The sequence below is a fragment of the Aspergillus karnatakaensis genome (genome assembly GCF_047715665.1).
Source record: "Aspergillus karnatakaensis strain CBS 102800 unplaced genomic scaffold BJY04scaffold_45, whole genome shotgun sequence".
Taxonomy (NCBI): domain Eukaryota; kingdom Fungi; phylum Ascomycota; class Eurotiomycetes; order Eurotiales; family Aspergillaceae; genus Aspergillus; species Aspergillus karnatakaensis.
Genome location: NW_027395757.1, coordinates 244,318 through 269,221, shown reverse-complemented (window position 1 = coordinate 269,221; position 24,904 = coordinate 244,318). Strand labels below are relative to the sequence as shown.

The window sequence follows — 24,904 nt, the reverse complement described above, 5'->3', positions numbered from 1 at the left end:
GTACCCATGTTTGGGCATCTCGCCTGGGTAGGACCGAGGTTGATGATGGAAGGGGCCAACTAGGTGGTAGACTTAGCTCCTCTCAATTCGGACGATTACATTCGGCTGTGTAGGTAAGGTTTAGTTTTGGCTTGAAAGATCTCGGGTCCTTGCTTCGTGCTCACAGGCTCTGAATCATATTTTGGCGCAAGAACGATCTGCTTGGAGATCCTGCAACCTGTGCAAGAAAAGTTTATTCCCAATGCGCACTGAGGTTGTGAAATGCCCTCGGATTGTACTTCTGTGCATGGCAGCGTGAGTTTACGGCAGCTGCAGCAGGCCGTATCCAGTACAATCTATACATAGCGGCCGACTAGTAGTGTGCTGATGTGGCTCATCAGTAGCTTGGGCTGGCCGGTCAAGAACGCTCTCCGACCTGCGAATTGTGGTATATTGTTGCCTGGGGCTTTGCTCTTGACTGTCAGTTGACGGATTTAGTCAAAGCAAATTTGGCCACCAAATCTTGTGAAACATGCAACTTTGTTCTCATACAGCAGCATTGTTCTCCTTCTGCAAGATGTTGGCGAGTTAGTGAATGGATAAGCGCCGGAATGTGATCCCGGCTCAAAGTACGACCTCCACCAAGTGGCGCTTAATCTCACGATAAGGAGGCTCTCCAATCTAGCATTGTAGTGGATAACATTGTTTGAGCCTTTGAGGGCCCGGAAGGTGGAGATCAGCTCGTATGGATCGTGGCCATTGGCTCGACAGACTATTGATGGCAGCGATGCAAGGAGAATCGATATCCTCTGCCTCGAGAAGAACGAGCCGCTACAGCGGTGACAAATCAAGGGTCTGCGATCCTCATCCCCCTCTGTCGGCGTCCAAGATCATGGTCCAGTGATTGGCAGATATCGGATTGTGGCGCGTCTGTGCATTTTATGATAGAGACTTGAGCCCCAGAAACTTTTGCTGAAATGGTTTAGTGCTGTCTGTCGAACTTTGCCGGAAGCTTCGTGGCTTTTCCGCGTGGATCTCCTCATGGGGAAAAAGGGGGGCCTGCTCCTGAGAATGAAAAGAATAACTTATGGGCTTGGGGGACAGATCGAGGATGAAGACAGAAGCTGTATGTTGGTGGTTAGCTGAGGCTCGAGTCAGAAGGCCGCTGCAGCTGCAGGATGCGCGCGCGGCAAAGTTTGAGAACAGATGGATGATATGATATCCACTGAAAAAAGAAAAGAGAGGAAGAAAAAAAGAAAGCAGAATAAACGTATAAAAAGTAAATATGGTTTGAGGGGATACTGTAAGAAAAGAAAAGAAAAAGAAAGGGAAAAAAGGAAAAAGAAAACCCGATCGATCTGGATGTAGAAGAACTGGAGAAGTCCACCTGGAGTCCAGTCCAGTGAGTGAGTGAGTGGGTTTCCCTGTTGAGTAAGTCGCAGCTTGTGAGGAGAAAGTCTGTTCCCGGTGATACATCTCCATCTCGATGCTTCCATTGATCCCATTCCATCTCAACCGTGAGTCTGAGCGCCACTCACTTCTGCAATCGATTCTCACCCATCCCCTCTTCTCCCTCGCCTCGTTCGGCATCTGCATCTCACATATAAAACATGCACCGGCATCTTTCCAACACCGAGCTTCTTCTGCAAGCACCCCCAACCCTCGTGGACTTTCTCCTAGATCACTGTATCTTTCTTTTCGCCCTATATTTGAAAGGAGGCTCCTGCCTTGTTTTTCTTGCTCTTTCATACCGGATTTCTATACACCATTACCCTTTGTTGTCTATACCGATACCGCCATACACATATTGTATACCTGCACGATCGCCCTGTACATGTTCTCGGAGCGTTGCTTTCTCTGATTGCTTATCCGGCTCAAGTCTATCATTCCACCAGTCCATCTTCAACAATGTCTTTCAATGGGATGAATCCAATGGGAGGCAATGTCTCTCAGCATTGTCCCCTCCCGTGAGTGCCGCCACAGTATGTTCTTGGGAAGCTATGGCTGACATCAATGTAGCGGCGTGCATTCTCTCTCATCTGTATCCAGCTCAACAGATGCGACTGAAACCCGTCGTCTACCTCCTCCTCGACCTGTTGTCCCCTTACAGCGCGATTTGTTCAGTCAATACGCCCACAGGGGCGGCTTCATGCCCAGCCCACCAAGCACACGTGAGTCCGTTCAGGTCAAATCGCCATGGCCCCCAGAGCATACCATGGCACCTCCTTCACCTGCGAGCTCGGCAGACTCCTGGACAATCGCGACGTGGCCCCAACGCTCATCCAGGCATATTCCCGGACCGGAGCAACTCCCAATGGATCAAGTGATGAAGATCCTTCTTCCGAGCAAGGACAACATCAGACGCCACCGCAAGCCGCTGCAGCAACAGTGTGGCCGGAAGCGAAAGCAGAGCATGGTGTCTTCTGAAATGGATGATTCAAGAGAGAAGCACCGCATTGCTGAGGGAACTCGACGAAAGAACATCAGCGACCTTATCCAGGCTTTGGACTCCATGCTCGACAACTATTTCCTCGAGAAAGCAGGATGGAGCTCGATGAAAAATCAATCTCCATCCAAAGAACAGATCCTCGGCGCTGTCATATATTACATGGAAACATCGCAACGTGTTCTGAAAGAGGCGTATGTGAACGGCGCGCTCCCCCACGATCTACCAGAAAAGATCCAATGCTGGATGCAGTCGGAGAAGATAAACTCTACCCTTCAGCAGCAGCACCAAGCACTCCTGCAGCAAGTAGATTGTCTGAACCAAGAACTCAAAGCCCAGCAGGAACGAATTCAGGGGTTGGAGAGGCGCAACCGGGCGCTTGAGTACCAGTTGAAGGCGCGTGAGCAAATGCCGTGCACACCTAGAAGCGAACAGCCAAATCTGCAGCATGCCATTTCATTGCCGGACGATAATGCCAAAGCCACCCTACCTGCTTTGCGCGTACTCTGCGAGGAAATTTCTCATGGCAGCTCAGACCATTCTCGCTACGATGCCCTGTCTCCTGGACCTTCCCAGTCCTTTGGAGCTTCTTTCCTAGGCCACACACCTCCGACAACGGGGCCATCATCCCCTATCTTTCACCAAGCCACCTACTCGGTGACTACTTCCAGGCCCCCATCTTTGGTTCAATCACCATCACCATAAAGCGTCTTGCAGCCATGGGAATTTGCGATGCCTTTTGTGCTCTTATTTTTGGAGCAGGCGCTGTTTATCTTGAAGCGTACATATCGGCTCTTTTTCGGCGTCTGCGTGTTTTCTGCCCCCAAAATACTCGAGGCCGAGTTGGCCGCGCTGTCGTTTTCCGTTGATTTTCGGGTTTCTCGGGTCACGAGGCGTCCTTCGAGCTGTTTCTTTTGAGCTGTATAATATATTTCGTTGCTAATGATGGTGAAGCAGTACGCTCCTGAAGCCTGCGATATTCATAGCGTGGTTGATTTCGAGGTCTTCTCTTTTGTATGAGTTTCTTTTGTATGGTGTTCGTGTTCCGGGTGATGTGGTACTTATGGTCTCTGCATACGGAGTAGATGAGTGTATAATTTCTCCAATAAATATATATATCTTGATTAGACAAGAAGAAAATCCACCAAACAAATTTCGACACCACAAGATGGATGTTGTTACATAGCACGTTGGGGAGAAGGGAAAGTGGCGATATTAGTTGGCAGGGTCGAGACCCTTAATTAGTCGGCGCCTGAGGCAGTCAGTAGAGCAGCCGGTGGTATCAGCTTTTACACGATACTGTGTGGTGATAAGGCGCCTTGTCGGTAATTTTCGCCGTAATTTCAGCCTTTCCCCCACGAGTCATGACGACCTTCAAGTCGTCGGTTGTACAACGAAAGAGAGCAAGAGCGTCGAGGCGTCGATGATAGGTTCTCAGATAGACCTCTAGTTGACATTCTAACATTGTGTCTCGTTCTTCTACCAACTTCCTGGTAGATAATGTTACGAATCTCGGTAACGCTATAAAAAGCAACGATGAACCAATCTCCGGACGGAGGCTAGTCTGGCTGGACTGCGGCTGGTGGATTTTATCTCACCCTCCAGGTGTCAAACATTATTCCTGGAACTGTCGACCCCCTTCTCGTCCATCGCCCTCAGCGTCCTGTTCCACGCTTCCTTGCGCCGACTACGACAAGCTGTTTAAGTCATCCGCTTCCCCTGAATCATTTCGAGCCTCAATTCGGTTCTTTCCACTCGTTTGGTTCCTCTGTTTCTCTCGATCGGTACTACTACTTCCCTCCGTACCGAATCTTTTTTTTGACACCCTTCAACCACTGCAAATACTTGTCTAGAAGTGATCGCATCATCAGACTAGCATCAACCTCTTCTAATACTCGACACTATATTTCTCGACAATCAGACCTCCGTCGAGAAACCCCCCTGACTCCGGAGCTGCCACCGCCCCCGTTACGGCCCCTATCCTTCGCCGCGTCAAGGGTGAAACCTCGACAATCGTGACACTGTCGTGCCTGGAGTTTCCGCGATTTGAGGGCGTCACAGTGCCTTGCTCTCGGGAATAACGTTCACTTTGACAATTCTGTTGAATCTCCACCTCCTATTTTCTCCATTCGAAGATGCTGCTTCCAAAAGGTGGTGTAACGTGGAAGTCAGCCAGATCTAGGCTTCCGCCGTGGCGGGCTATCTTGGTTCTGGTGACGAGAACACGCTTCTTAATATCTCTGGCCGTCACCGGTTTGGTTGTTCTATTATGGCGTGGTATTAGCGGCTCTGCCTCTGAGATGCAAAAGTGAGTTGAACTGGCCAGTTTTGCGCGAGAAGAGCAACGTTTCGAATATACTGATCGCGTGCCGTTGCTAGTTTCTATTGCTATGGCCCTCCGAAATCGCCAATGGAGATGAGTCTCAATGAAATCGCCGCTTGGACCGCCCACGCTCAAACACCGGTCATCTACAACTACCACGAACCTTATGAAGTGAACTCTAGCACTATCGCCTCGGTCGACCTCAACCCCATCAAGTCTACACCCCAAGCCGTCGCGAACTCAGAGCGCGTTCTCATTCTCACCCCTTTGAGGGATGCTTCGTTTCATCTGAACAAGTACTTCGAACTTATTTACAAGTTGACCTACCCTCATGAGCTGATCGACCTGGCTTTCCTTGTCGGTGATTGCAAAGACGAAACCTTGGCAGTGCTTACTTCCGAGCTCGATCGTATCCAGAACCAGGAAGGTATCGCTTTCCGCAGCGCAACGATTGTACAAAAGGACTTTGGCTCAGATGTTGAGATGACCGTGGAGGAAAGACACGGGTTCAAGGCTCAAGGACCTCGGCGCAAGGCCATTGGCAGGGCTCGCAACTACCTTCTCTACTCTGCATTGAAGGCTGATCACTCTTGGGTGTACTGGCGAGACGTCGACATCGTCGACAGCCCAGAAACCATTCTGGAGGATTTTATCGCTCACGACAAGGATATTCTTGTTCCAAGTATGCTTTTGCTCTCAGTCTTTGTCTAGAGCTCTTCCGCTAATCCTGTCTCAGACATCTGGTTCCACCGCTACGAGAATGAAGTTGACATCGAGGGTCGCTGTATGTGCTTATGCGTTGACTAATCCAGCATTGACTGATTTTTTTGGTAGTTGACTACAACTCGTGGATCGAGTCCGACAAAGGAAGAAGGCTTCGCAAGAACTTGGACCCTGACGTTGTTCTTGCGGAAGGCTATAAGGAATATGACACTGGTCGTCAATATCTGGTTTCAATGGGTGACTGGCGAAAGGATAAGGATGTTGAAGTTGAGCTTGATGGAATCGGTGGCGTAAATATCGTCGTCAAAGCCGACGTCCACCGTTCAGGTATGTTTTCCTTGAAGGCTTTGAGGCAATTAGCTTTAACTGTACTTATAGGAATCAACTTCCCCGCATACGCTTTCGAGAACCAGGCTGAAACAGAAGGATTTGCACGAATGGCCAAGCGTGCTGGATACCAGGTCATCGGGCTGCCAAACTATGTCGTCTGGCATATCGATACTCAGGAGAAGCCGGGTAACCTTGGAGAGCGCAAGGCTTACTAGATCGCGTGCCTCGACATATTCTATAAGCCGGAAGCAAGGTTTCGCTACTTCTGACTTGACAGTTTCCTTACGCGGTGTATATCTGACATTTTGCGGTCAGATTCATCACCCGGCTTTGACGTCCTTATGCAGTTCGTTCTATTAATCATTATATTTGCGGATGTCGAAATCGGCTTGCTCGACTCCGGTAATTAGCCTTCCTTACGTTGTGTTCTAGGGTCATGTCCGTTTCTTTTTGTTGGCGCTCGGGGAAAGTGTGTTCAGCGGTCTTGGAGGCTATAGAGTTGAATGTGATCGAGCTCCGTTCCGAGCTTCCCTTGTTCGCCCGTGAAGGCACCACTACAGAGTCTGGGCCCTTTGGGGATTTTCGGCTGTGCACATGGATATTTACCGGTATATCTCCGGCATTCCCGCTGCTCAGCTATGGACCTGCGGTGTAGGTTTCAGGGTTCACTCAGAGGGCTCGGTGTGGCTTTCGCTGTTCGAACCACGCGGCATGCGGAGAGCGACCTCGGGAAAGGCATTTGGTGTTTTCCTTCATGTAAATACATATATAAGCTATGTGTAGTCAATTGACGGCCAAGTGGGAATTAAACCAACAGCGCATCATTGGTTAGCATTCGTAGCCTTTTTTAATGTATCTTCGATCCATGAACTGCAGTAGATTGGATTGGTTCTACTATATTTCGACCATGTAAAGACTGTTGCATTCCCTTTTTTAGGCCCCCGAGGTCAATAAGCCCGCCACCCAGCTCGGCCAGAACTCCGCTCCCAGTGCACAATCGTATCGCACCACCTCCGCTCCAAGGCTTGATTACTCTCCTCCCCGAACTTCCCCCCATCCCACTCCAATCTTCCCCAACATGTTCAGCCCCGCCACCTCCATAAAAAAACCAGCAGCCCGGGGTCTCTCAATTCTTCGGAACCAAGGTCACACACAAGCACGTCTGTCACAAAGATCCTTTCACTCGTCACCTTCCCATCTGTTCAGCAGGTCTGCCGTCGCAATGTCCAAGGAATTCCTCTGCATTCTGCCCGATAAGCCTGACGCGCAGGAGAAGAGGCTGGCTGTTCGCGCGTATGTTGTTCCCTCCAATCGCTCTTTCTTCTGCCAGGGCTGGTACGGATAACTGACTCGATTGGATTGGCAGAACACATCTCGATAATGTGAAGCCCCTCGTTCAGGCGGGGAAGGTCGTTGTTGGTGGTATGTTTTCTACTACCTTCTCCCCTTTGTGTCGTCCCTTCCTCTTCCCTTCTACTCCAGCTAACAACGCCTATGTGATTTCTAGGTGCTATGCTGAATGCGCACCCCGCTGAAGGAGAAACGCCCTCGTTCAAGGGGAGTATGCTCATCTGCTTGGTGGACAAGGAGGAAGAGGCGTGGGAGATCATCAGGAATGATATCTATGTCAAGTCTGGGGTGTGGGATTTGGATGTGGCGCAGGTTATTCCGGTATGTCTTCCCTCCTTCACCATCTCTCCGCGGTGTTTAGGTTCAGGTAAGAGATTGCTGACAAGCTCTGGGGTGCTTAGTTCAAGTCCGCGGTTAGAATTGCATCGTAGGCGGATGAGAATAACTATGAATATGAATACAAATGTTGTAAGACTGAATATGATATTTACATGAGGTGGATTGCTTGGTAGTATATCTACACCTATGACTGTCACATACGGTGGTGGTTTTATAGGACATATATACATCTGTACACGTGTGTCGCTGTGTAGTACACTGTATGGAAGATTTTTACAGCTTGGCCTTGGGCTTCAGCATTGTCTCTGCTACCTTGCGGCGCTGGATCTTGCCGGTTGCAGTTTTGGGAATTTGAGACACGATCCAGACCTAAATACTATTAGTAAATGTGTGATGGCAGGCAGGTAAAAAGTAAGTTACTGGATGCATACCTGTTTAGGCGTCTTAAACTTGGCAAGCTTGCCTTCAACCCACGCCTTCAATTCGGTTTCCGTGGCACTTTGACCGCTCTTAAGGACCACCGCTGCACCGATGTCCTCGCCGTAATGGCCCTCATCCGGGATGGCAAAGCAGACCGCTTCGCCGACCTTGGGGTTGCTCAGGAGCGTGTTGTCAAGCTCAATTGGGCTGATCTTCTCTCCACCCTTGTTGATGAGTTCTTTAATACGCCCTGTGATGATCACATAGCCATCAGAGTCCTTCTTGCCCTGATCACCAGTGCGGAAGAAGCCCCCCTTGGTGAAAGATGATTTGTTGGCAGCTGGATTGTTGAGGTATCCCTTAGTGACGTTTTCTCCTCGAACGCAGATTTCTGCCTCAGCACCCTGGGGTACTTCGTTTCCGGCTTGGTCGAGGATTTTGATCTCCACACCTTGGCCAATTCCAACACTGCCTGGTTGCCGCTTCGCTGGAGGCAAAGGGTTACTGGTCATTTGGTGCGCGGCCTCTGTCATAGCATAGGCCTCTAAGACTGGAGCGTTGAATGTCTTCTCCAGATCTTGGAAGGTCTTAGGCGAGAGAGGCGAGGAGCAAGAGCGAATGAACCGAATCGGAGGAATAGGGTTGGGCTGGGGTGATTTGAGCAGGATTTGGTGGATAGTGGGAACAGCGGAGTACCAGTTCGCCTTGTACTTGATGAAGTCTGACCAAAATTCGGAGGCGGAGAACTTGGTGGGCACGATGACCGAGCCCCCAGAGGCAAGAGGAGCTAGAAATGCAGCTAGAAGGCCGTGAACGTGGAACAAGGGCATCACGAGGTAGGTCCGATCTTCCGGAGTGAGTTTATACGTTGCTTGGATGTTTCCTGTGGCCGGGTTAGCTCTACTGAGGGTTGATCTTGGCTGGATCAACATACTCATGGTAGTAGTGAGGTTCTTGTGCGTGAGCGGAACCTAGTCGCATGTTAGTCTTCCATTCGATCTAGGGGTAGGCGAATATCATACAGCCTTAGGCCTGCCAGTTGTTCCACTCGTATGCAAGACAAGCGCAACATCGTCGGGTTGCGCTTTCTGGATTCCAGCGTTTCCCTTGCCTTCTAACTTACCAAGTTCCTTCACATCAAGAACAACCTCGGTGCCATTCCAGTAGCACTCCGCAATAGCCGCTTGGTATTTCCTACCAGCCCGAACAGCAGGACCATCCTGTGCATACGATCCTCGGGGAATAAGGACTAGGGTTGAGCTGAGGTCGTCAATATAGAACTCAAACTCATCCTGCTTGTAGGCAGGGTTCAGGGGCGCAGCGATTGCACGCTGCCAGGAGGCAGCTAGAAACCCAACAATAAACTCATACGAGTTCACAAGAGCCAGATTAACAGCGGCTCCATGACCAACGCCTAGGCTAGCCAGCTTGGCCTGGAATTTGGAGATTTCGGAATGCAACTGCTGGTAGGTTATCGATAGAGCGGGATTCTGGGGAACAATTAGAGCGACGCGGGCGCCGTCCGACGAGAAAGATTGAGCCAGTGTGGCCATTTTTGAGGGCAAAAATAGGTATATATGATTAAAGATGTACAAATGGATAAAAGTAACAAGCTGGAAAGAGACAATATATCAATGGACTGTTCCCGAGTACTAGGTAGGTAACATTATTGCCTCTGCTCTCGTCATCGTTATCGGCCGACTGCCGAGCCTCCCCGGTATCTATTCTGGCCGACGCATTACATAAGACCAGCTCGGAGGTGCGGAGCAAACAGAACAAACATGCTCTCTACAATCGAAGGGCTGTGATCTGATACTTGCACGAACTTTGAACCTCCCCTCAATCAATTACCTATGGCCACACATTTCTGTCTATAGCTTTTTGTTGGCTCTATTGTATGCTTCATTGCGATATGGCTTCCGACTCGACACCAGCTAAGCCGGGTGGCGTGCTGTCACTCTATGCCAATTTACTTGACCCGTCTGCGGATAGTTCGCCTGGAACCATTTCTCGTGCCCCGGTCGTGTATAAGCAAGGTGCTGAAGGCGAAGCTCATTTGGATGAAGCCAATGTAAAGAAGCAGGCCAGTAATGGTATGCCTCAATCTGTCCTGCAGACTATCATCTTGCATCGTCCACAGTGTGATTGATAACCTGGCGCACTCAGCTCTCCGATTTCAACCTACAAAACGCCCCCAATTAGCGACTCAAAAGCCGAAGCCAAAGACAGCTATACCGAAAGCTGCTGCTGCAAACTCCGCTACCGCTTCGATCAAATCTTCCCTTGCAGATTGGGCAGCTACCGAGGAAGACGACGTCAATGGTTTCTACTCGGGGCCGAAGAGGCAGCGCGGAGGACGCAAAAAGCGCAAGAAAAATCAAGAGGCGCATGAGTTTGTACAGAACTGGGATGACATCTACGATCCGTCGAGGCCGAATATCTACGAGGAATACAAGCATAGCGATGAACAAATCTCCGAGGTTCGAGAGTGGAAGGATCGTCTTTACGCACACCGCATGAGATCGCCGAGCAGAGACTCGTGTAGTGACGATGATTATGCACGTACAGCAAATCGTGAGTTCAAGCTCTTTTATCTAGGGGCGAAGCGCTTAATACATATCAGGTCAATTTGCGCCTCCCGGCAACTTTGCCCCGCCTCCTAATCTCAATGATATACCCCCAGCGCGTATTAGTTCAGTCGATGAAGCTGCTTCCGGGGTTAACACGATTTGGCCTCCACCACCTCCACCGAAGGGGGCGGTTGTTTTACCTCATGATGCGCCTACCGGAGATGACGCATACTTGCGGCGCCTCCAATTGTCAGAACTGGCACATCCACCGCCAGCTCCGCCAACAACTATAGACACTATTCAGGCACCGTCTGCAACGATATCTCGTGCGCCGGTCCGATATGCCCTCCCTCCAGCGCCAGAAGATATCCCTGCCTCGGAAGCAGAGCTTGAAGAAGTGCTTGCGAAAGAGCAACCTGCAGAGGATGAAGCGGGCGAAGATGGTCAGCGATCAATTCGACCTGGACAGAAAGGCTTCGCTGAGCGACTATTGGCCAAGTATGGCTGGACCAAAGGGTCGGGCCTTGGTGCCACTGGCTCCGGTATTGCTAAACCCCTGCAAGTTCAAGTTGAAAAGCGGAAGAAACGGCCGGATTCAGAAGGTGGTGGCTATGTTACACCGGCTGGTAGGGGTAAAATCGTCGGCGGCGCAAGAAAGCAAGAGGAAGCGGGTAAGTTCGGACCCATGAGCGAAGTCATCATCTTGAAAGGGATGTTGGATGGCATGGATGTGGATGCAGAATTGGCTGGCGACGAAGGTGGCGGTCTGATGCAGGAAATTGGAGAGGAATGTGGAGAGAAGGTAAAATACTTGACATGTCTATCATTGTCCTCAATCTCTAATACTGTACAGTATGGCCGTGTTGAACGTGTCTATATCTCTCGTGATACCGGGCCACCTGTCCCCGTCTTTGTCAAGTTCACCAACCAGTTATCCGCGCTCCGGGTGAGTGCCTTTCAACCAAGGATTCAAACTTGTTCGTTTTGCAACTATGTTGACTGACGATTGCCTAGGCCGTGAACGCTCTCGAAGGTCGGATATTTAACGGCAATCCAATAACCGCACGCTTTTTCGACACCCAGAGATTCGAGGAAGGTATATATAAAGACTGATTCCTTGAATGAGTGGAGCTTTGTCTAGTCAGTCGGCAATAGCGCGGCGTGCCCTGTATGCCCGTGGATATTCGTATGAAGCGACAAGCTGACGTCTGCGACGAACGAAGGACTGGAAGCAATAATAGCTTTCTGAGAGCGGCTGATATCCTTTCGCCCGCTCGACCTTCAGAATGTGACCATGTCGAACAGCTCTAGATCGTGTATTGAATCGTCGCTATGCGTACTGGAGAGACACGAATCGTCGCTTTCCGCCAAGAGCTCGTCTTCGAATTTCTCTAAGATGGGGGTAAATTCATAGGACCGGGTCTTCCGCGATGTGTTCCGCGATGTCTTCTGTGTTGTCTTCTGTGGTTGTTGTCGTGCAGATGTTGCCTTTGATAAGCACGAAGGACAGGCGCCCATGATGGGTATCGACCAAGATTCTAGGATGCCGCAATCATAGTTACACTGAAGGGCGTCCTTACAGCAGACATTGAGTGTGCGGGCCTGTGATTGATGGAGGCAAAGAACGTGGTACCAGGTAATCTTGTGACACATCTTGACGTCTCAAGCTTGTTCGATGGAAGATGATGAGACGAGCTGTTGGTGAGGGATGGAGGTTGAGTTGTGGATCTGAGAGGTGCAAACGAAGCTTTAATACGGCCGCTCTGTGGAAAGGCTTGTAGGGTAAACAATAAATAGCTGTGGGGAAACTGACGAAAATGCGTGGTTGCTGTCCATCGTCAAAGGATCGCTGGGCGCAGCCCTGGAATGTACGTATCTAATTTGAGCTACGTGCTTTGTATCTCTGTCAAAAAGAGATCAGGTACGGAAAAACCGCTTCTGGAGACAGATTATCTCCCAGATGGGTAGAACAGAGATTATTCCATCTATCATCAAGACGGTACCCATACTCCGTAGAAAGACCCTGGGCTTGAATCCGTGGGATTGCTCCTCAAGTCACACTCTGTAGATAGTCACGTGATATTTAAGCATGAAATCAATATGATTGGTTGCAGCGCTCATAGAATTGATGGTTCCAGAATCCAACAGCGATCGGGGATCATCTTCGCCTCAAGCCTCAGGCTCTAACACACCTCAATTCACTTCACTAGACGCAGAATTGTGTGATATCTTTATAATATATGATTCTTTCTTACTTCTTCCTATCTTCTACTCTCCTCATACATCTGCCTCCCTCTCTCATCACTTAACCTTCTTTCTTCAATCGCCAACACCTCTTTCGTCCTCTCCACTACCTCAGGCACTAGGTCTTTAGCCTCACTGAAGCTTTACCTTGCGCCTTGTCGTGTCGCATTCGCCGCAGAAAATATGTCGCTTTGTATCAACCGCCTTACTGAAGAGAGGTAAGTCAAGCAAACAAGCTATCTCATCTGGTTCCTTCCTTCGTGGAGTTACCGCTGCCCCGCACTGAGCTGATCGAGTCCCTTTGCGCGCGCAGGAAGCAGTGGCGCCGCGACCACCCTTTCGGATTCTACGCAAAACCGCACCGTACCCCCCAGGGAGTTCTTGATCTGAAGCGCTGGGAATGTGGTATTCCGGGAAAGACACAGACCCTTTGGGAGGGTGGGCTCTTCAAGCTCGAGGTCAACTTTCCTGAAGGTATGTGGCGCCGCCTTCATCTGTGCAGAAGTTTGATCACCTAACTCGTGGCCTATAAACTAGAATACCCTACAAAGCCTCCGAAGTGTACGTTCTTCATTTCTGACGTCTCGTTGCTATTCTTCTTTGGTGAATGATGGAGGCCTGCGTTGCACCCTCTCACCTGTGTTACTTTGCTTTTCGAAACATGCTTTCTGTTTGTGAGATGCCCTGTGCTGACTGAATGCTACTTTGACCAGGTAAATTTGTCCCTCCTCTGTTCCACCCGAATGTCTATCCTTCCGGTACCGTCTGTCTATCGATCTTGAATGAAGACGAGGCCTGGAAACCAGCCATCACTATTAAGCAAATCCTGCTTGGCATTCAAGACTTGCTGAATGACCCCAATCCTGAGTCGCCGGCACAGGCAGAAGCATACAACCTTTACAAGAAAGACCGCCCTGCGTATGAGAAGCGTGTTCGACAAGTTGTTAAAGAGAACCCGGCTCTATAAGCTTGGCTGAAGACCTATTTTGAGTTGGCTCCCTTCTATGTTCATTTCTGTTCTTCCGCCTCGGGTTCCTTTCACTCACCGGGTTTATCGCGGATACGGCGGACTGTATCTGCGTGGGGGCTGCAGTGGTTGAAATTATTTTGACTTCTGCGCTGGTTACTTCTGTGTGGCGGGAAGGAGTCGTCGCTCTCCCAGTAATCCCCTCCCCATTACCATCAAAGTTGGGGCTGTCGTTTTCTTGGTCCGCAATTCCTTTATTATTTTCTTCTTAGCGAGCATGGCGTGGAAAATCGGCAGACTAGGAGGTCACGAACGGCGTTTTTGCCTTTTCGCATGAGGGGTTTTCGGTGTTCTATCCGCAGGTACCGCGCACACTTCACCTTCTACTCTACCTCGCATACAGGATCTTGCACTCATCCGTTTGGGACGAAGTGAGAAATGGCGGGGGTCAATTGGCCCGTATGGGGGATCGTCTTTTTCTGTACTGTCGCCATGCGCATATCTACTCGGGAGGAATTACGGCGGCTGCCGAGGTCATGACCATTAAATAAAGCATTGACCAATTTCATGAGATTTTACGATGCGATTGCCTTACCCTGTGCACTAGGTGCCCGGTAGTCTAGGCTACCTAGGTAGACGTGCAAGATCAGAAAACCTCGAATCAAAATAGTTCTGCGTCATAGCTGCAAAACGATCACTCAACTACGTACGTAGTAGTTAGTAAAAGCTCAGCGCAAGGTTCCTGGGCCTGAAGATAAGTAGACCGGATTGAGTTTGTTTAGCCGGCCAATGAGCGTAAAGGCAATGGAGCGGTTATCTTATCGGAATGAGTCAGGGCTGTCAGTGACCACTGCACTGGAGTCGCTCTCCCAGATTTTTTGGTGGCCGAAATCGCCCCTCGATTTCCGCCCCGCCGACGGGGCCGGGGCACTGAGGTATTCCCTTGACATTTAAAAATTGCCCTCTGCCCCATCTATCCATCCTACTTTACTTCTGAGTCAATTCGCACACTTCTTCTTCTTTCTACTCAGAAGATTACTTCTTTGCGCTGTCTAGATTCTTGACTTCGCTGCTCAATTGCTCCCGCCAGCATGTGTGGTATCTTCGCGTGTCACCAGTATGTCCTCCGGGGAGTTTTTTTTTTTGCCAGCGGCACACTGTTCCCCGCGCTCGCAGTGCTAATTGCATCCGTACAGTCACCCCGATGTGCAGGCTTTCAAGCCCACAGCTTTGCGCATGGCGAAAGCGTAAGTAATCCCGGAGTTACATTCGGCTGACGAGCAAATTGGGGGCTGACATCGAAGCAGCGTGCGCCATCGCGGACCTGATTGGAGTGAGTCATGCGGTCATCGGCCCTTGATAAGGATGGATATTCTAACATAGCAACAACAGGTGGAAACTTCATTGCTGAGAAGACCGGTTAGTACTTTTTGGGTCTGTCCGAAAATGGGAGTGGTTTGAAGCTGACCGAGTTTGCAGTTCTTTGCCACGAGCGTCTGTGTATCGTCGGTGTTGGTATGTTCCTTAGCTTGTTCCTTGGCCCTTTCCTTAGTCTCAGCCCCGTAATCCGTGTTTATACTTGCCTCGTGCCTTGACTGCTGGCTAAGACTTTTTTCTCTCCCAGACTCCGGTGCGCAACCGCTCGTTAACGACGATGAATCCCTGGCTCTTGCCGTCAACGGTGAGATTTACAACCACCGCATCCTGAGGAAGTCCCTGGACGTGAAGTACAACTACAAGACACATTCGGACTGTGAAGTCATCATCCCGCTGGTATGTGATGGAAGTCCTGTGTCGTGATTGATTGTGGCGCGGGTATACTGACGAGCTCTCAGTACATGAAATATGGACTCGATGCGCCGAAACATCTCGATGGCATGTTTGCTTGGGTTTTGTTCGACAAGGAGCAGGATCGTGTTGTTGCCGCTCGTGATCCCATCGGTGTTTGCAGCTTCTATATCGGATGGTCCTCTCAACAACCGGGTGCCGTGTACTTCGCCTCCGAGCTGAAGAGCTTGCACCCCGTTTGCGACAAGGTCCAAGCATTCCCCCCTGGTCATATCTTTGACTCCACGACCGGCGAATTTACCCGGTATTTCCAGCCCGGATGGTGGGACCCGGCCAATGTCCCCAGCACACCGATTGACTACAAGGTCATCCGCGAATCTCTAACGAGGTCTGTTCGGAAGCGTCTGATGGCAGAGGTCCCTTACGGTGTTTTGTTGTCCGGTGGTCTTGATTCCAGTTTGGTTGCTTCCATCGCCCAGCGTGAGACATTGCGCATGGCAAAGGCCCACCCCGCGGGAATCACGGACCGTGGTGAAAGCGAGTTGGTCGGTATCGATGATGAGAACGAGCTTTCTACCGTCAACTCTTTCCAGCAGCTGCAGTCCTTCTCCATTGGCCTTCCTGGTGCTCCAGATACCGAGGCCGCCTTGGAGGTGGCTAAGTTCCTCGGAACCAAGCACCACGCCCTCACGTTCACCATCGAAGACGGCCTCAACGCTCTCTCAGACGTCATCTACCACCTCGAGACCTATGATGTGACTACCATTCGTGCCTCTACCCCCATGTACTTGCTCAGCCGCAAGATCAAGGCTGCCGGAGTCAAGATGGTTCTCAGTGGTGAGGGAAGTGATGAGATTTTCGGCGGGTATCTTTATTTCCACGCTGCCCCTAACAGGGAGGAATTCCACAGGGAGACCGTCCGACGTGTGAAAAACCTGCACCTTGCTGACTGCCTGCGAGCCAACAAGTCCACATCTGCTTGGGGTTTGGAAGCCCGTGTTCCTTTCCTGGATAAGGGCTTCATCGAGAGCTCCATGGCTGTTGACCCTCAGGAGAAGATGATCACCAAGGACCGCATTGAGAAGTACATCCTCCGCAAGGCCTTTGACACCACTGATGAGCCCGATGTCGAGCCATATCTGCCCGAAAAGATCCTCTGGCGCCAGAAGGAGCAGTTCAGTGACGGTGTCGGCTACAGCTGGATTGATGGCCTGAAGGACGCCGCCGAGCTTCACGTCACCGATGAGATGATGAAGAACCCCAAGCCCGAATGGGGTGACGATATTCCCGACACCAAGGAGGCGTAAGTTTCGAAGCCGTCTGAATGCTGTTTCGAAGATAAGCTAACTCAAAGCAGCTACTGGTACCGTACGATGTTCGACGAGCACTTCCCACCATACTGCGCATCTACAGTCGAGCGCTGGGTCCCTACATGGTCGAAGCAGAGCGATCCCAGTGGAAGGTATGTTCTCGCGGAAGACTCCCATAATCGGTGCATGAGTACTGACACGTATGCTCCTCTCTAGAGCTATTTCTACCCACAACGCCAAGTACGAAAACGCTGAATAGATATTTGTGTAGCAGGATTTCGCAAGTCTTGTTATTAGAATGATATTGATATATAGAAGCATGCATAGATGATTGATTTATCCGGAGATGTTCTTTTTGGGTGCAAAGCGAGTTTCGTCCGCTTGATGCTAGTGGGATCTCTCGCGTCACGAGCGTCTGGTTTGCGTTTTTGGTCAGCTCATGGGTGCTCTTCGCATCAACAAACCAGAATGGAAGAGTCGTTCATAGTTTCAGCTCAATTTCGAGTTGATTTGGTCCCTAAGTTTCACTCTTGTAGCTCTGTTTTAAGTTTGAGGCTAGTTCGAGTCATGTGCTGCGTGTTGTTCATTGTTGCTGATCTTCATCCATGGCCCGCTGGCAGCGGTTTGCAGACATCGCGCCCGGTATACGGTCAGGTCCTCGTCGAGCGCTGTATCATGGAAACGCAAGCATTCCAGCAAGTAAAGCTTCCAAGCATTCGAAGCAGCAACACCGGCCAACAAAAAGAGCTCGGTCAAGAATCATAGGATGCCCCAGGCCTCTCAGGCACCGATCGGCAGAATCACGGGATTTTGGGAAGCGGCTTTTACCGGGAACCGAGCAACAGCCAATCACAGCGGAAGAACTTTCCCGTGGCTTCCCCATCATTTGTTTGGGTTGGCAACTTGGAACCTCAACCTCCCATCCGCCGAATCTTCTTCTCCCTCCTCCAGCTCCGTTAACCCCATCGCTCTTTCTCTCTACACTTTCAAGATCTCTGACGTTACCGTCTATTCACTTCTCAATTTTACACAATGGCTGCCCCTGCTGCTTTCTCCGATATCTCCAAGGCCGCTAACGATGTACGTTCCGAGCTCTCCATATTCCCGCTTTGCTTTGCAAGGGGAGGATGGACGACAATGGTGTCGCGGATTCTGAATGCTGATTCAATGATCGATAGCTCCTGAACAAGGATTTCTACCACTCCAGCGCTGGTATGTACTTTTCTCTGCTAATCCTGAGATCGAGCTAAGCTGACATGCGATTATAGCTGCCCTTGAGGTCAAGTCCAAGGCTCCCAATGGCGTCACCTTCAACGTGAAGGGCAAGTCTGCCCATGAGGGTCCCATCGCTGGAAGCGTAAGTTGACAATTCTGATATGACTGAAAGCGAGTCGCGCGGCAGCTCGGACTAACTGTTTGCGCGATAGCTCGAGGCCAAATATGTCGATGCTCCTACTGGTAAACGCCCCCATGGTCGCAATCGGAAACCACCAGACAAGTCCCCTAAAAAGCCTGATAGAGCGCTTGTGGTTAATATCACTCGCGCTCATCGCTTGTCACCTTCCACTAGATTCATTCTGGCGTCAAGGGTCGCCGAACATAGATTGATGCTAATAGTCTGTCCTTGCTCAGGCCTCACCCTCACCCAGGCATGGACCACCGCCAACGCCCTCGACACCAAGCTCGAGCTCGACAACAACATTGCCAAGGGCCTCAAGGCTGAGATCCTCACCCAGTACCTGCCTGCCAAGCAGTCCAAGGGTGCTAAGCTCAACCTCTACTTCAAGCAGCCCAACGTTCACGCCCGTGCCTTCTTTGATCTCCTCAACGGCCCCTCCGCCAACTTCGACGCCGTTCTCGGCCACGAGGGCTTCCTCGTCGGTGCTGAGGGTGGTTACGACGTGCAGAAGGCCGCCATCACCAAGTACTCCGCTGCCGTCGGCTACAGCGTTCCCCAGTACACTGCTGCTGTCACCGCCGCCAACAACCTGACCGTTTTCGCTGCCAGCTACTACCACCGCGTTAACGCTCAGGTTGAGGCCGGTGCTAAGGCTACTTGGGACTCCAAGGCCGGTAACGCTGTTGGCCTTGAGGTTGCCAGCAAGTACCGCCTCGATCCCTCTTCCTTCGCCAAGGTAAGTGATCAAAACGAAGAAAGAAAAACCATAGATAGGCACGGGGCTAATATACCCCTTTTTCTCTCCAATATAGGTCAAGATCAACGACCGTGGTATTGCCGCTCTGGCCTACAACGTTCTCCTCCGCCCTGGTGTCACCCTCGGCCTTGGTGCTTCTTTCGATACCCAGAACCTTAACCAGGCTGCTCACAAGGTTGGCGCCAGCTTCACCTTCGAGGCTTAAGCGCTCCCATTTCCCCCTCTTCGTTGTTAGGGCTCGTCTACATCTATCTTGATTGCTCCCATATGCTTAGCGCAGCGATTTTAAGGTCTCTATGAGTTTCCTGGAGTCACTTTTCAATTGAATCTCTGTCTGTTTGCCTACAAGCACATGGATAGAAAATAGTCCTTGTATATAATGAGCAGGAAGATAGGAGCCGGCGGGCCGTGATATCTAGACCTTAGGGTATTAATCATGTACCGTAGTCATTGGCGACTGTATATCAATAAGACTAAATTTCCTTTGTTCGAGCTATTTCAGACTTTGGACATACACAATACTACTTGTAGAACTTATATCTATTGCCACTCAGTGTAGCTTTCCAGAGTTATGTCGGCGCCTCTATATTCATCAAAGTATATACAAATAACGGTTCAGAACCAGCCGAAACCAAAAACATGTCAGAGAAGCGCTAATGGCCCTCTACTCCCAGCCTTGAAGAGCTCTTCCCTTTCCCGGAATTCTTGCTCGCAAAACCAGAAAGTGCCACTACACCCGCAAGCATGCCTGAGACAACAATAAATCGGAAGATGAAGTCCCCGCGATTCCCAATAAACTGCTCATTTATGTCCACGCGCGTCTCTCTTGACTTTCGATCCTGCCGCCGCGCATCCTCCGCCGTCTGTGTCCGGTAATGCCCTCGCGCATTGAAATGCGACACCGGGTTTCGGTCTATAAACGACGTAGGATCGTCATCTTTCGCAGACCTAGAGCCAGCGCCGCCCGCAGCACCAGCGCCAGCACCGCCAGCGAAACCAGCTCCCGCACCAGCAAACCCGTCTCTCGACCCCTTTCGGTTTCCATACCCCCCATGCGCATAGAAACTTGGCGGGGGGCCCCTAAACGTCCCCCTCCGCTTACTCAGTCCACTCGCAGGCCTCGAGCCGAAATATGATGCTCCTCCGCTACCATGGGAACTGTAACTGCTATAACTGCCCATCGGGTGTTGTCCTGGGTTCGCAGTTGAGTGTGTAGATGAGGAAGTGAAGGCGTGGATTCCATGGTCGCGATCGTAAGTTGCGCGCTTTGTACTGTTGCCGAGGGTTTGGTATGCGGAGGAGATCTTTGCGAAGCGGGAGGAGGCAGAAGGGTCGTCGCGGTTGCGGTCGGGGTGGTGACGGAGCGAAAGGGCGTAGAATTGTCTTATCAAGTAGAGAAATGGTCAGTATTTGGAAGTAGGACTTGGATGGAGGGGTGCGGGAGGCGCACTTTTTAATCTCAGCGGGGGTAGCTGTTATTGGGACGTCGAGGACTTCGTAGTATGTTGGCTCTCGGGCAGATGCGAGACTGTGAGAGCGGGATGTTGAGAAGAAGGACTTGTGTGTGTGGCCATAACAAAAGATGGAAATTTGCCTGTAGTTGCGGATGCTAGAGGTTGAGTAGTGGTCGCGTGGGAGGATTGGAATCGCTCTGTGGCAGTGAGGATTGTCGAGATGAAATTGAGCGATTGGGATCTTCAAGTGGCGAAGACAAGGCATGCCTCCATTTATGTATTCTGTATGAGAGGGAGAGGAGTTCGTTGCCCGGAAGGGGAGCTTGTGCAAAGACGGAGTGGAAGTACATTTCCTGAGCTGAGGCGTTGGCCGCTTATCGGAAGCCTGCGTCATCGGTGCGCGAGACTCCCTCGGAGCTTCATTGCTACCTTAGGTATCTTATCTGCTCTGTACTCTAAGCAGTCAACGGACGTGCAGTATTGATCCATCTATGGAATATAGGTTAATACTTGATTTAGCGCTGCCTTTCTTGCTGGGGCCTACCTTGCAGGTATTTCTGTGGTCATGTACTCATTCAATCTATTCATATCTATGCTACCCACTCGACACAGACTGAGCTATACAACTTGAGGTTCTAGCTCCATAACGCCGAGCACTGTGCATACTTATAGCCTAATATGTACATATACTGTGCTTCATTCGTAGCCTAGCATGAGCTTTCTATCTTTGACATCCTCCTTTATCCATCTCTAACCGGAGACCTTATGACTTTTGTTGCCTCAGGCTTGGCGCAGAACTCTCTTCCGTTGAAATTCCCCGCCCTGGTTTTTCCCGACACTACCCTGCGTGCTTTTTGCATCTTTCAGCCACAAGCTTTATTGTCTTCTCATCATGGCTGCCCAGGCTAGTGAGAAGCTTGAGAAGCTTGACCGTGAGTTTCCTTGATCCATCTTTCCCTGTTGCTCGGCATTGAACTAACATCCCATCTCCGTAGTGAATGGTCAGAACGGCGACTCCGGCACGGCCGCAGCCACAGCGGCACAAACGGAAGCCGGCGAGGCGGAGGACGATTCGGATGATGATGCAGACGATGCCAACGCCGGCGCCGACGGTGCAGCCAGCGGAGGTACGTATGGATTATCCCTATCTCCCTTCCCCGTCTCCGCACGCCGCCGCTAACCAGGGGTCGGTCTCACAGCAGCCAAGAAAAAGAAGAAGCGCAAGCCCAAGAAGAAGAAGAAAGGCGGTGCTAAAGTCCAGAGCTCTCCTCCTCGCGTGCCCGTGTCGAACCTATTTCCGAACGGCCAATACCCCGAGGGCGAGATTGTCGAGTACAAGAACGAGAACTCCTACCGCACAACCAATGAAGAGAAGCGGTACCTTGACCGCATGAACAATGATTTCTTGCAGGAGTACCGCCAGGGCGCCGAGGTTCATCGCCAGGTCCGCCAGTATGCCCAGAAGAACATCAAGCCTGGACAGACATTGACGGAAATTGCGGAGGGCATTGAGGACTCTGTCCGCGCCTTGACTGGTCACCAGGGTCTTGAGGAGGGCGATAACATTAAAGGTGGTATGGGTTTCCCTTGTGGTCTCAGCATCAACCATTGCGCCGCCCACTACACCCCCAATGCTGGCAACAAATTGGTGTTGCAGCAGGGTGATGTTATGAAGGTTGATTTCGGAGCGCACCTTAACGGTCGTATCGTCGACAGTGCATTTACCATGACCTTTGACCCGGTTTATGATCCTCTGCTGCAGGCCGTCAAGGATGCCACCAACACCGGCATTCGCGTATGTGTCTCTTGTCAGCTGGCCTGATCAATCCGCTGACTCTGGTTATAGGAGGCGGGTATTGACGTCCGCATGAGCGATATTGGTGCTGCTATTCAGGAAACTATGGAGAGTTACGAGATCGAGTTGAACGGGACTACGTATCCTGTGAAGGCCATCCGTAACCTAAACGGTCACAACATTGACCAGCACGTTATCCACGGTGGCAAAAGCGTACCCATCGTGAAAGGTGGGGACCAAACTAAGATGGAAGAAGGCGAGGTCTTCGCCATCGAGACTTTTGGTAGTACTGGAAAGGGCTACGTGAGAGAGGACGTGAGTCAACACTGCTAGATTTTCCTTCATCAGAAGCTTACAATCCTTAGATGGAAACATCTCACTATGCCCTTGTGCCGAACGCAGCCCAGGTTCCTCTCCGGCTATCGTCCGCGAAGAACTTGTTGAATGTGATTAACAAGAACTTCGGCACTCTCCCTTGGTGCCGTCGTTATCTTGATCGATTGGGCCAGGATAAATATCTCCTTGGTGTAAGTCTCTCCAGCCTATAATCGAATTTAAAGCTAATCATCGCCCGCTTCGTAGCTTAACAACCTAGTTCAGTCGGGTATCGTGCAAGACTACCCACCTCTGTGCGATGTTAAGGGCTCATACACTGCCCAGTACGAACATGTGAGTACTAATCCTATCAGTTATACTCTAGAAAGCAATGCTAATCAAAGCTATAGACCATTGTGCTGCGACCTACCGTGAAGGAGGTGATCAGCCGTGGAGATGACTACTAAAGCAGACTTTGGATGAATATCCTTGGACGCATGAATGATAAAACAGCTTTCTATAGCGAAGTACGAAGTAAAGATAACCAAAATCAACGAATTTCTGTATTGCTCAAGTACAATTTGCCTTTGTAGATCGGACCATCCAAAAAGTTGGCGCGCCCCACGTGGAAGGCGAAGGTTCCGAGATTCGACTCCCATGTTTCATTTTCTAATCGAACCACTACTTTCTTCATCCTCCATGTTTACAACTAGCAGCACTCTCTTCTAAGATTTGACTCATTCGATGGCATAGGTCTTTGCTAGAACCCCTTCCTTTCCCCGCAATCTCCCTCTTCTCCCACCATGGCTTCGACTGTTGAAACCTCCGCTACACCGCAGCTCCGCATGTCCGCCACGAGGAACCTCCGCACAGCTTCAAAGCCACATGAGGACGAGCTCTCAACGCGAGTCCCACCGCCAGGGAGTTCCTCAGTAGACGATCACTTCTTCTGGACATATACAGAGGAGCCTCACCGGTCAAGACGGCAAGCAATCATCAAGGCGCACCCAGAGGTATCTCCGCTCTACTACCTGTGACCCTGCAAAAGCTCACACTATATCTATACTAGGTCACCAAGCTCTGCGGGCCCGAACCATTGACCAAATATGTCGTACTCGGCGTTGTCTCCCTACAGATTCTCTGTGCATACCTCCTCCGCGATGCTCCTTTTTTCTCCTGGCGGTTTTGGTTGACGGCATACGTGATCGGGGCAACCTCGAACCAGAACCTCTTCCTCGCCATTCATGAGATTTCACACAACCTTGCTTTCCGGTCACCAATGGCCAACAGGCTCCTAGCTATTTTTGCCAACCTTCCAATCGGACTGCCTTATAGTGCTGCATTTAGGGTAAGCAATCTCGTGGAGCTTATTGGTTAGCCTGCTCGAGAGCATGAAGCTGATTAGAAACCACAGCCCTACCATCTTACCCACCACAAATCCCTCGGCGTCGCCGGTCTCGACACCGACCTTCCCACAGCCTTCGAAGCATTCGTTCTGGATTCCCTCCTAGGCAAAGCCTTCTTCTGCACCTTCCAGATCTTTTTCTACGCCGTCCGTCCCATGTTCATCTACAGCCCTCCCTTCACCATCATCCACGTCCTGAACCTCGCTATTCAACTATCGTTCGACTACGCACTGACAAAGCTCTGCAATGGCTCCCTCAAGCCTGTCCTTTACCTCCTTCTAAGCTCCTTCCTCGCTGGCTCCCTCCACCCCTGCGCCGGGCACTTCATCGCCGAACACTACTTCTTCTCGAGAATCAATCACGGCACTGAGTCTCTCCGGGAACTCAAGACAGTCAACAAGGAAAAGAAGGAAGACCACCCGCTTGACTCTCTCCCGCCGCCAGAAACATACTCCTATTACGGACCCCTCAACATTTTTACCTACAATGTCGGCCTTCACAATGAGCACCACGACTTTCCCGCTATCCCCTGGACTAGGCTCCACGAGCTTCACCGAATCGCTCGCGAGTTCTATGAGCCCCTGCCCTGCCACCACAGCTGGGTCTGGGTTATCTGGACCTTTATCCTAGACGAGAATGTCGGTCCCTGGTGCCGTGTTAAACGGGCACAGGGTGGTCGGCTGGTTGGTGGTGGCGGAGGTAACACCAGCAAAAGCAACGGTCGAGCTGGCGAGGGCATCTACGCCGGGCCTGACGAGGCTGGGGATGGGTGGAAGGAGAGTGAGATTCAAAGTTGAATAGATCACTATCAATTTTTCCAGCAATGCGGCTATGCATGTCCTGGGAGTCGTTCTTCTAGTTGGTGATCTTTTGTCTTTGCCTGCGATAGAGATGCTATCACTTTCGCAGGTGTGAGCCTTTCTCAATTCTTTAGTAGCTCTCATCCACTAGAGGCTAGTATTTAGGAGTATATATCATGTATCTGAATG

General features: G+C 50.8%; 11 protein-coding genes across 11 annotated transcripts; 8 read left to right on the top strand and 3 right to left on the bottom strand.

Moving 5' to 3' along the window:
• Positions 1-1,887: 1,887 nt before the first annotated feature.
• BJY04DRAFT_221081 (putative HLH DNA binding domain protein) lies at positions 1,888-3,130 on the top strand (the record flags this gene model as incomplete). Its single annotated transcript, XM_073717022.1, has 2 exons — positions 1,888-1,946; positions 1,999-3,130. 2 exons carry the CDS (start codon positions 1,888-1,890, stop codon positions 3,128-3,130), a joined length of 1,191 nt encoding a protein of 396 aa, XP_073568396.1.
• A 785-nt stretch (positions 3,131-3,915) lies between these two features.
• Positions 3,916-6,711, top strand: BJY04DRAFT_195742 (ANP1/MMN9/VAN1 family protein). The gene is made up of 6 exons (XM_073712258.1): positions 3,916-4,733; positions 4,805-5,430; positions 5,485-5,532; positions 5,583-5,798; positions 5,850-6,550; positions 6,616-6,711. The coding sequence occupies exons 1-5, from the start codon at positions 4,561-4,563 to the stop codon at positions 6,014-6,016; spliced, it is 1,230 nt and encodes a 409-aa protein (XP_073568395.1). The 5' UTR covers positions 3,916-4,560; the 3' UTR covers positions 6,017-6,550; positions 6,616-6,711.
• Positions 6,712-7,023: 312 nt separating this feature from the next.
• BJY04DRAFT_221079 (uncharacterized protein) lies at positions 7,024-7,582 on the top strand (the record flags this gene model as incomplete). Its single annotated transcript, XM_073717021.1, has 4 exons — positions 7,024-7,094; positions 7,168-7,223; positions 7,309-7,472; positions 7,553-7,582. 4 exons carry the CDS (start codon positions 7,024-7,026, stop codon positions 7,580-7,582), a joined length of 321 nt encoding a protein of 106 aa, XP_073568394.1.
• A 5-nt stretch (positions 7,583-7,587) lies between these two features.
• BJY04DRAFT_111300 (acyl--CoA ligase) lies at positions 7,588-9,586 on the bottom strand. The gene is made up of 3 exons (XM_073708151.1): positions 8,933-9,586; positions 7,922-8,881; positions 7,588-7,859 (listed from the first exon to the last, which is right to left on the bottom strand). Exons 1-3 carry the CDS (start codon positions 9,461-9,463, stop codon positions 7,764-7,766), a joined length of 1,587 nt encoding a protein of 528 aa, XP_073568393.1. The 5' UTR covers positions 9,464-9,586; the 3' UTR covers positions 7,588-7,763.
• A 119-nt stretch (positions 9,587-9,705) lies between these two features.
• BJY04DRAFT_111240 (putative G-patch DNA repair protein (Drt111)) lies at positions 9,706-11,677 on the top strand. Its single transcript, XM_073708149.1, has 5 exons — positions 9,706-10,003; positions 10,077-10,484; positions 10,534-11,282; positions 11,334-11,426; positions 11,495-11,677. The coding sequence occupies exons 1-5, from the start codon at positions 9,808-9,810 to the stop codon at positions 11,591-11,593; spliced, it is 1,545 nt and encodes a 514-aa protein (XP_073568392.1). The 5' UTR covers positions 9,706-9,807; the 3' UTR covers positions 11,594-11,677.
• Positions 11,526-12,260, bottom strand: BJY04DRAFT_111250 (uncharacterized protein). The gene has a single exon (XM_073708150.1). It carries the CDS (start codon positions 12,131-12,133, stop codon positions 11,762-11,764), a length of 372 nt encoding a protein of 123 aa, XP_073568391.1. The 5' UTR covers positions 12,134-12,260; the 3' UTR covers positions 11,526-11,761.
• A 399-nt stretch (positions 12,261-12,659) lies between these two features.
• BJY04DRAFT_111224 (E2 SUMO-conjugating protein UBC9) lies at positions 12,660-13,898 on the top strand. The gene is made up of 4 exons (XM_073708148.1): positions 12,660-12,942; positions 13,038-13,198; positions 13,262-13,285; positions 13,438-13,898. The coding sequence occupies exons 1-4, from the start codon at positions 12,908-12,910 to the stop codon at positions 13,689-13,691; spliced, it is 474 nt and encodes a 157-aa protein (XP_073568390.1). The 5' UTR covers positions 12,660-12,907; the 3' UTR covers positions 13,692-13,898.
• Positions 13,899-14,602: 704 nt separating this feature from the next.
• Positions 14,603-17,221, top strand: BJY04DRAFT_111196 (asparagine synthetase B). Its single transcript, XM_073708147.1, has 9 exons — positions 14,603-14,808; positions 14,888-14,938; positions 14,999-15,024; positions 15,084-15,110; positions 15,171-15,206; positions 15,316-15,464; positions 15,527-16,782; positions 16,837-16,941; positions 17,006-17,221. The coding sequence occupies exons 1-9, from the start codon at positions 14,783-14,785 to the stop codon at positions 17,046-17,048; spliced, it is 1,719 nt and encodes a 572-aa protein (XP_073568389.1). The 5' UTR covers positions 14,603-14,782; the 3' UTR covers positions 17,049-17,221.
• Positions 17,222-17,673: 452 nt separating this feature from the next.
• On the top strand, positions 17,674-19,437 carry BJY04DRAFT_195712 (porin). The gene is made up of 5 exons (XM_073712257.1): positions 17,674-17,869; positions 17,968-18,001; positions 18,058-18,146; positions 18,217-18,924; positions 19,001-19,437. Exons 1-5 carry the CDS (start codon positions 17,822-17,824, stop codon positions 19,148-19,150), a joined length of 1,029 nt encoding a protein of 342 aa, XP_073568388.1. The 5' UTR covers positions 17,674-17,821; the 3' UTR covers positions 19,151-19,437.
• BJY04DRAFT_195710 (DnaJ domain protein) lies at positions 19,427-21,020 on the bottom strand. Its single transcript, XM_073712256.1, has 2 exons — positions 20,396-21,020; positions 19,427-20,328 (listed from the first exon to the last, which is right to left on the bottom strand). Exons 1-2 carry the CDS (start codon positions 20,791-20,793, stop codon positions 19,599-19,601), a joined length of 1,128 nt encoding a protein of 375 aa, XP_073568387.1. The 5' UTR covers positions 20,794-21,020; the 3' UTR covers positions 19,427-19,598.
• A 271-nt stretch (positions 21,021-21,291) lies between these two features.
• Positions 21,292-24,712, top strand: BJY04DRAFT_209241 (methionine aminopeptidase; the record flags this gene model as incomplete). The annotated part of the gene is made up of 9 exons (XM_073714094.1): positions 21,292-21,331; positions 21,431-21,526; positions 21,584-22,194; positions 22,246-22,509; positions 22,560-22,721; positions 22,777-22,863; positions 23,274-23,522; positions 23,579-23,857; positions 23,924-24,712. The coding sequence occupies 9 exons, from the start codon at positions 21,292-21,294 to the stop codon at positions 24,710-24,712; spliced, it is 2,577 nt and encodes an 858-aa protein (XP_073568386.1).
• Between the last annotated feature and the right edge of the window lie 192 nt (positions 24,713-24,904).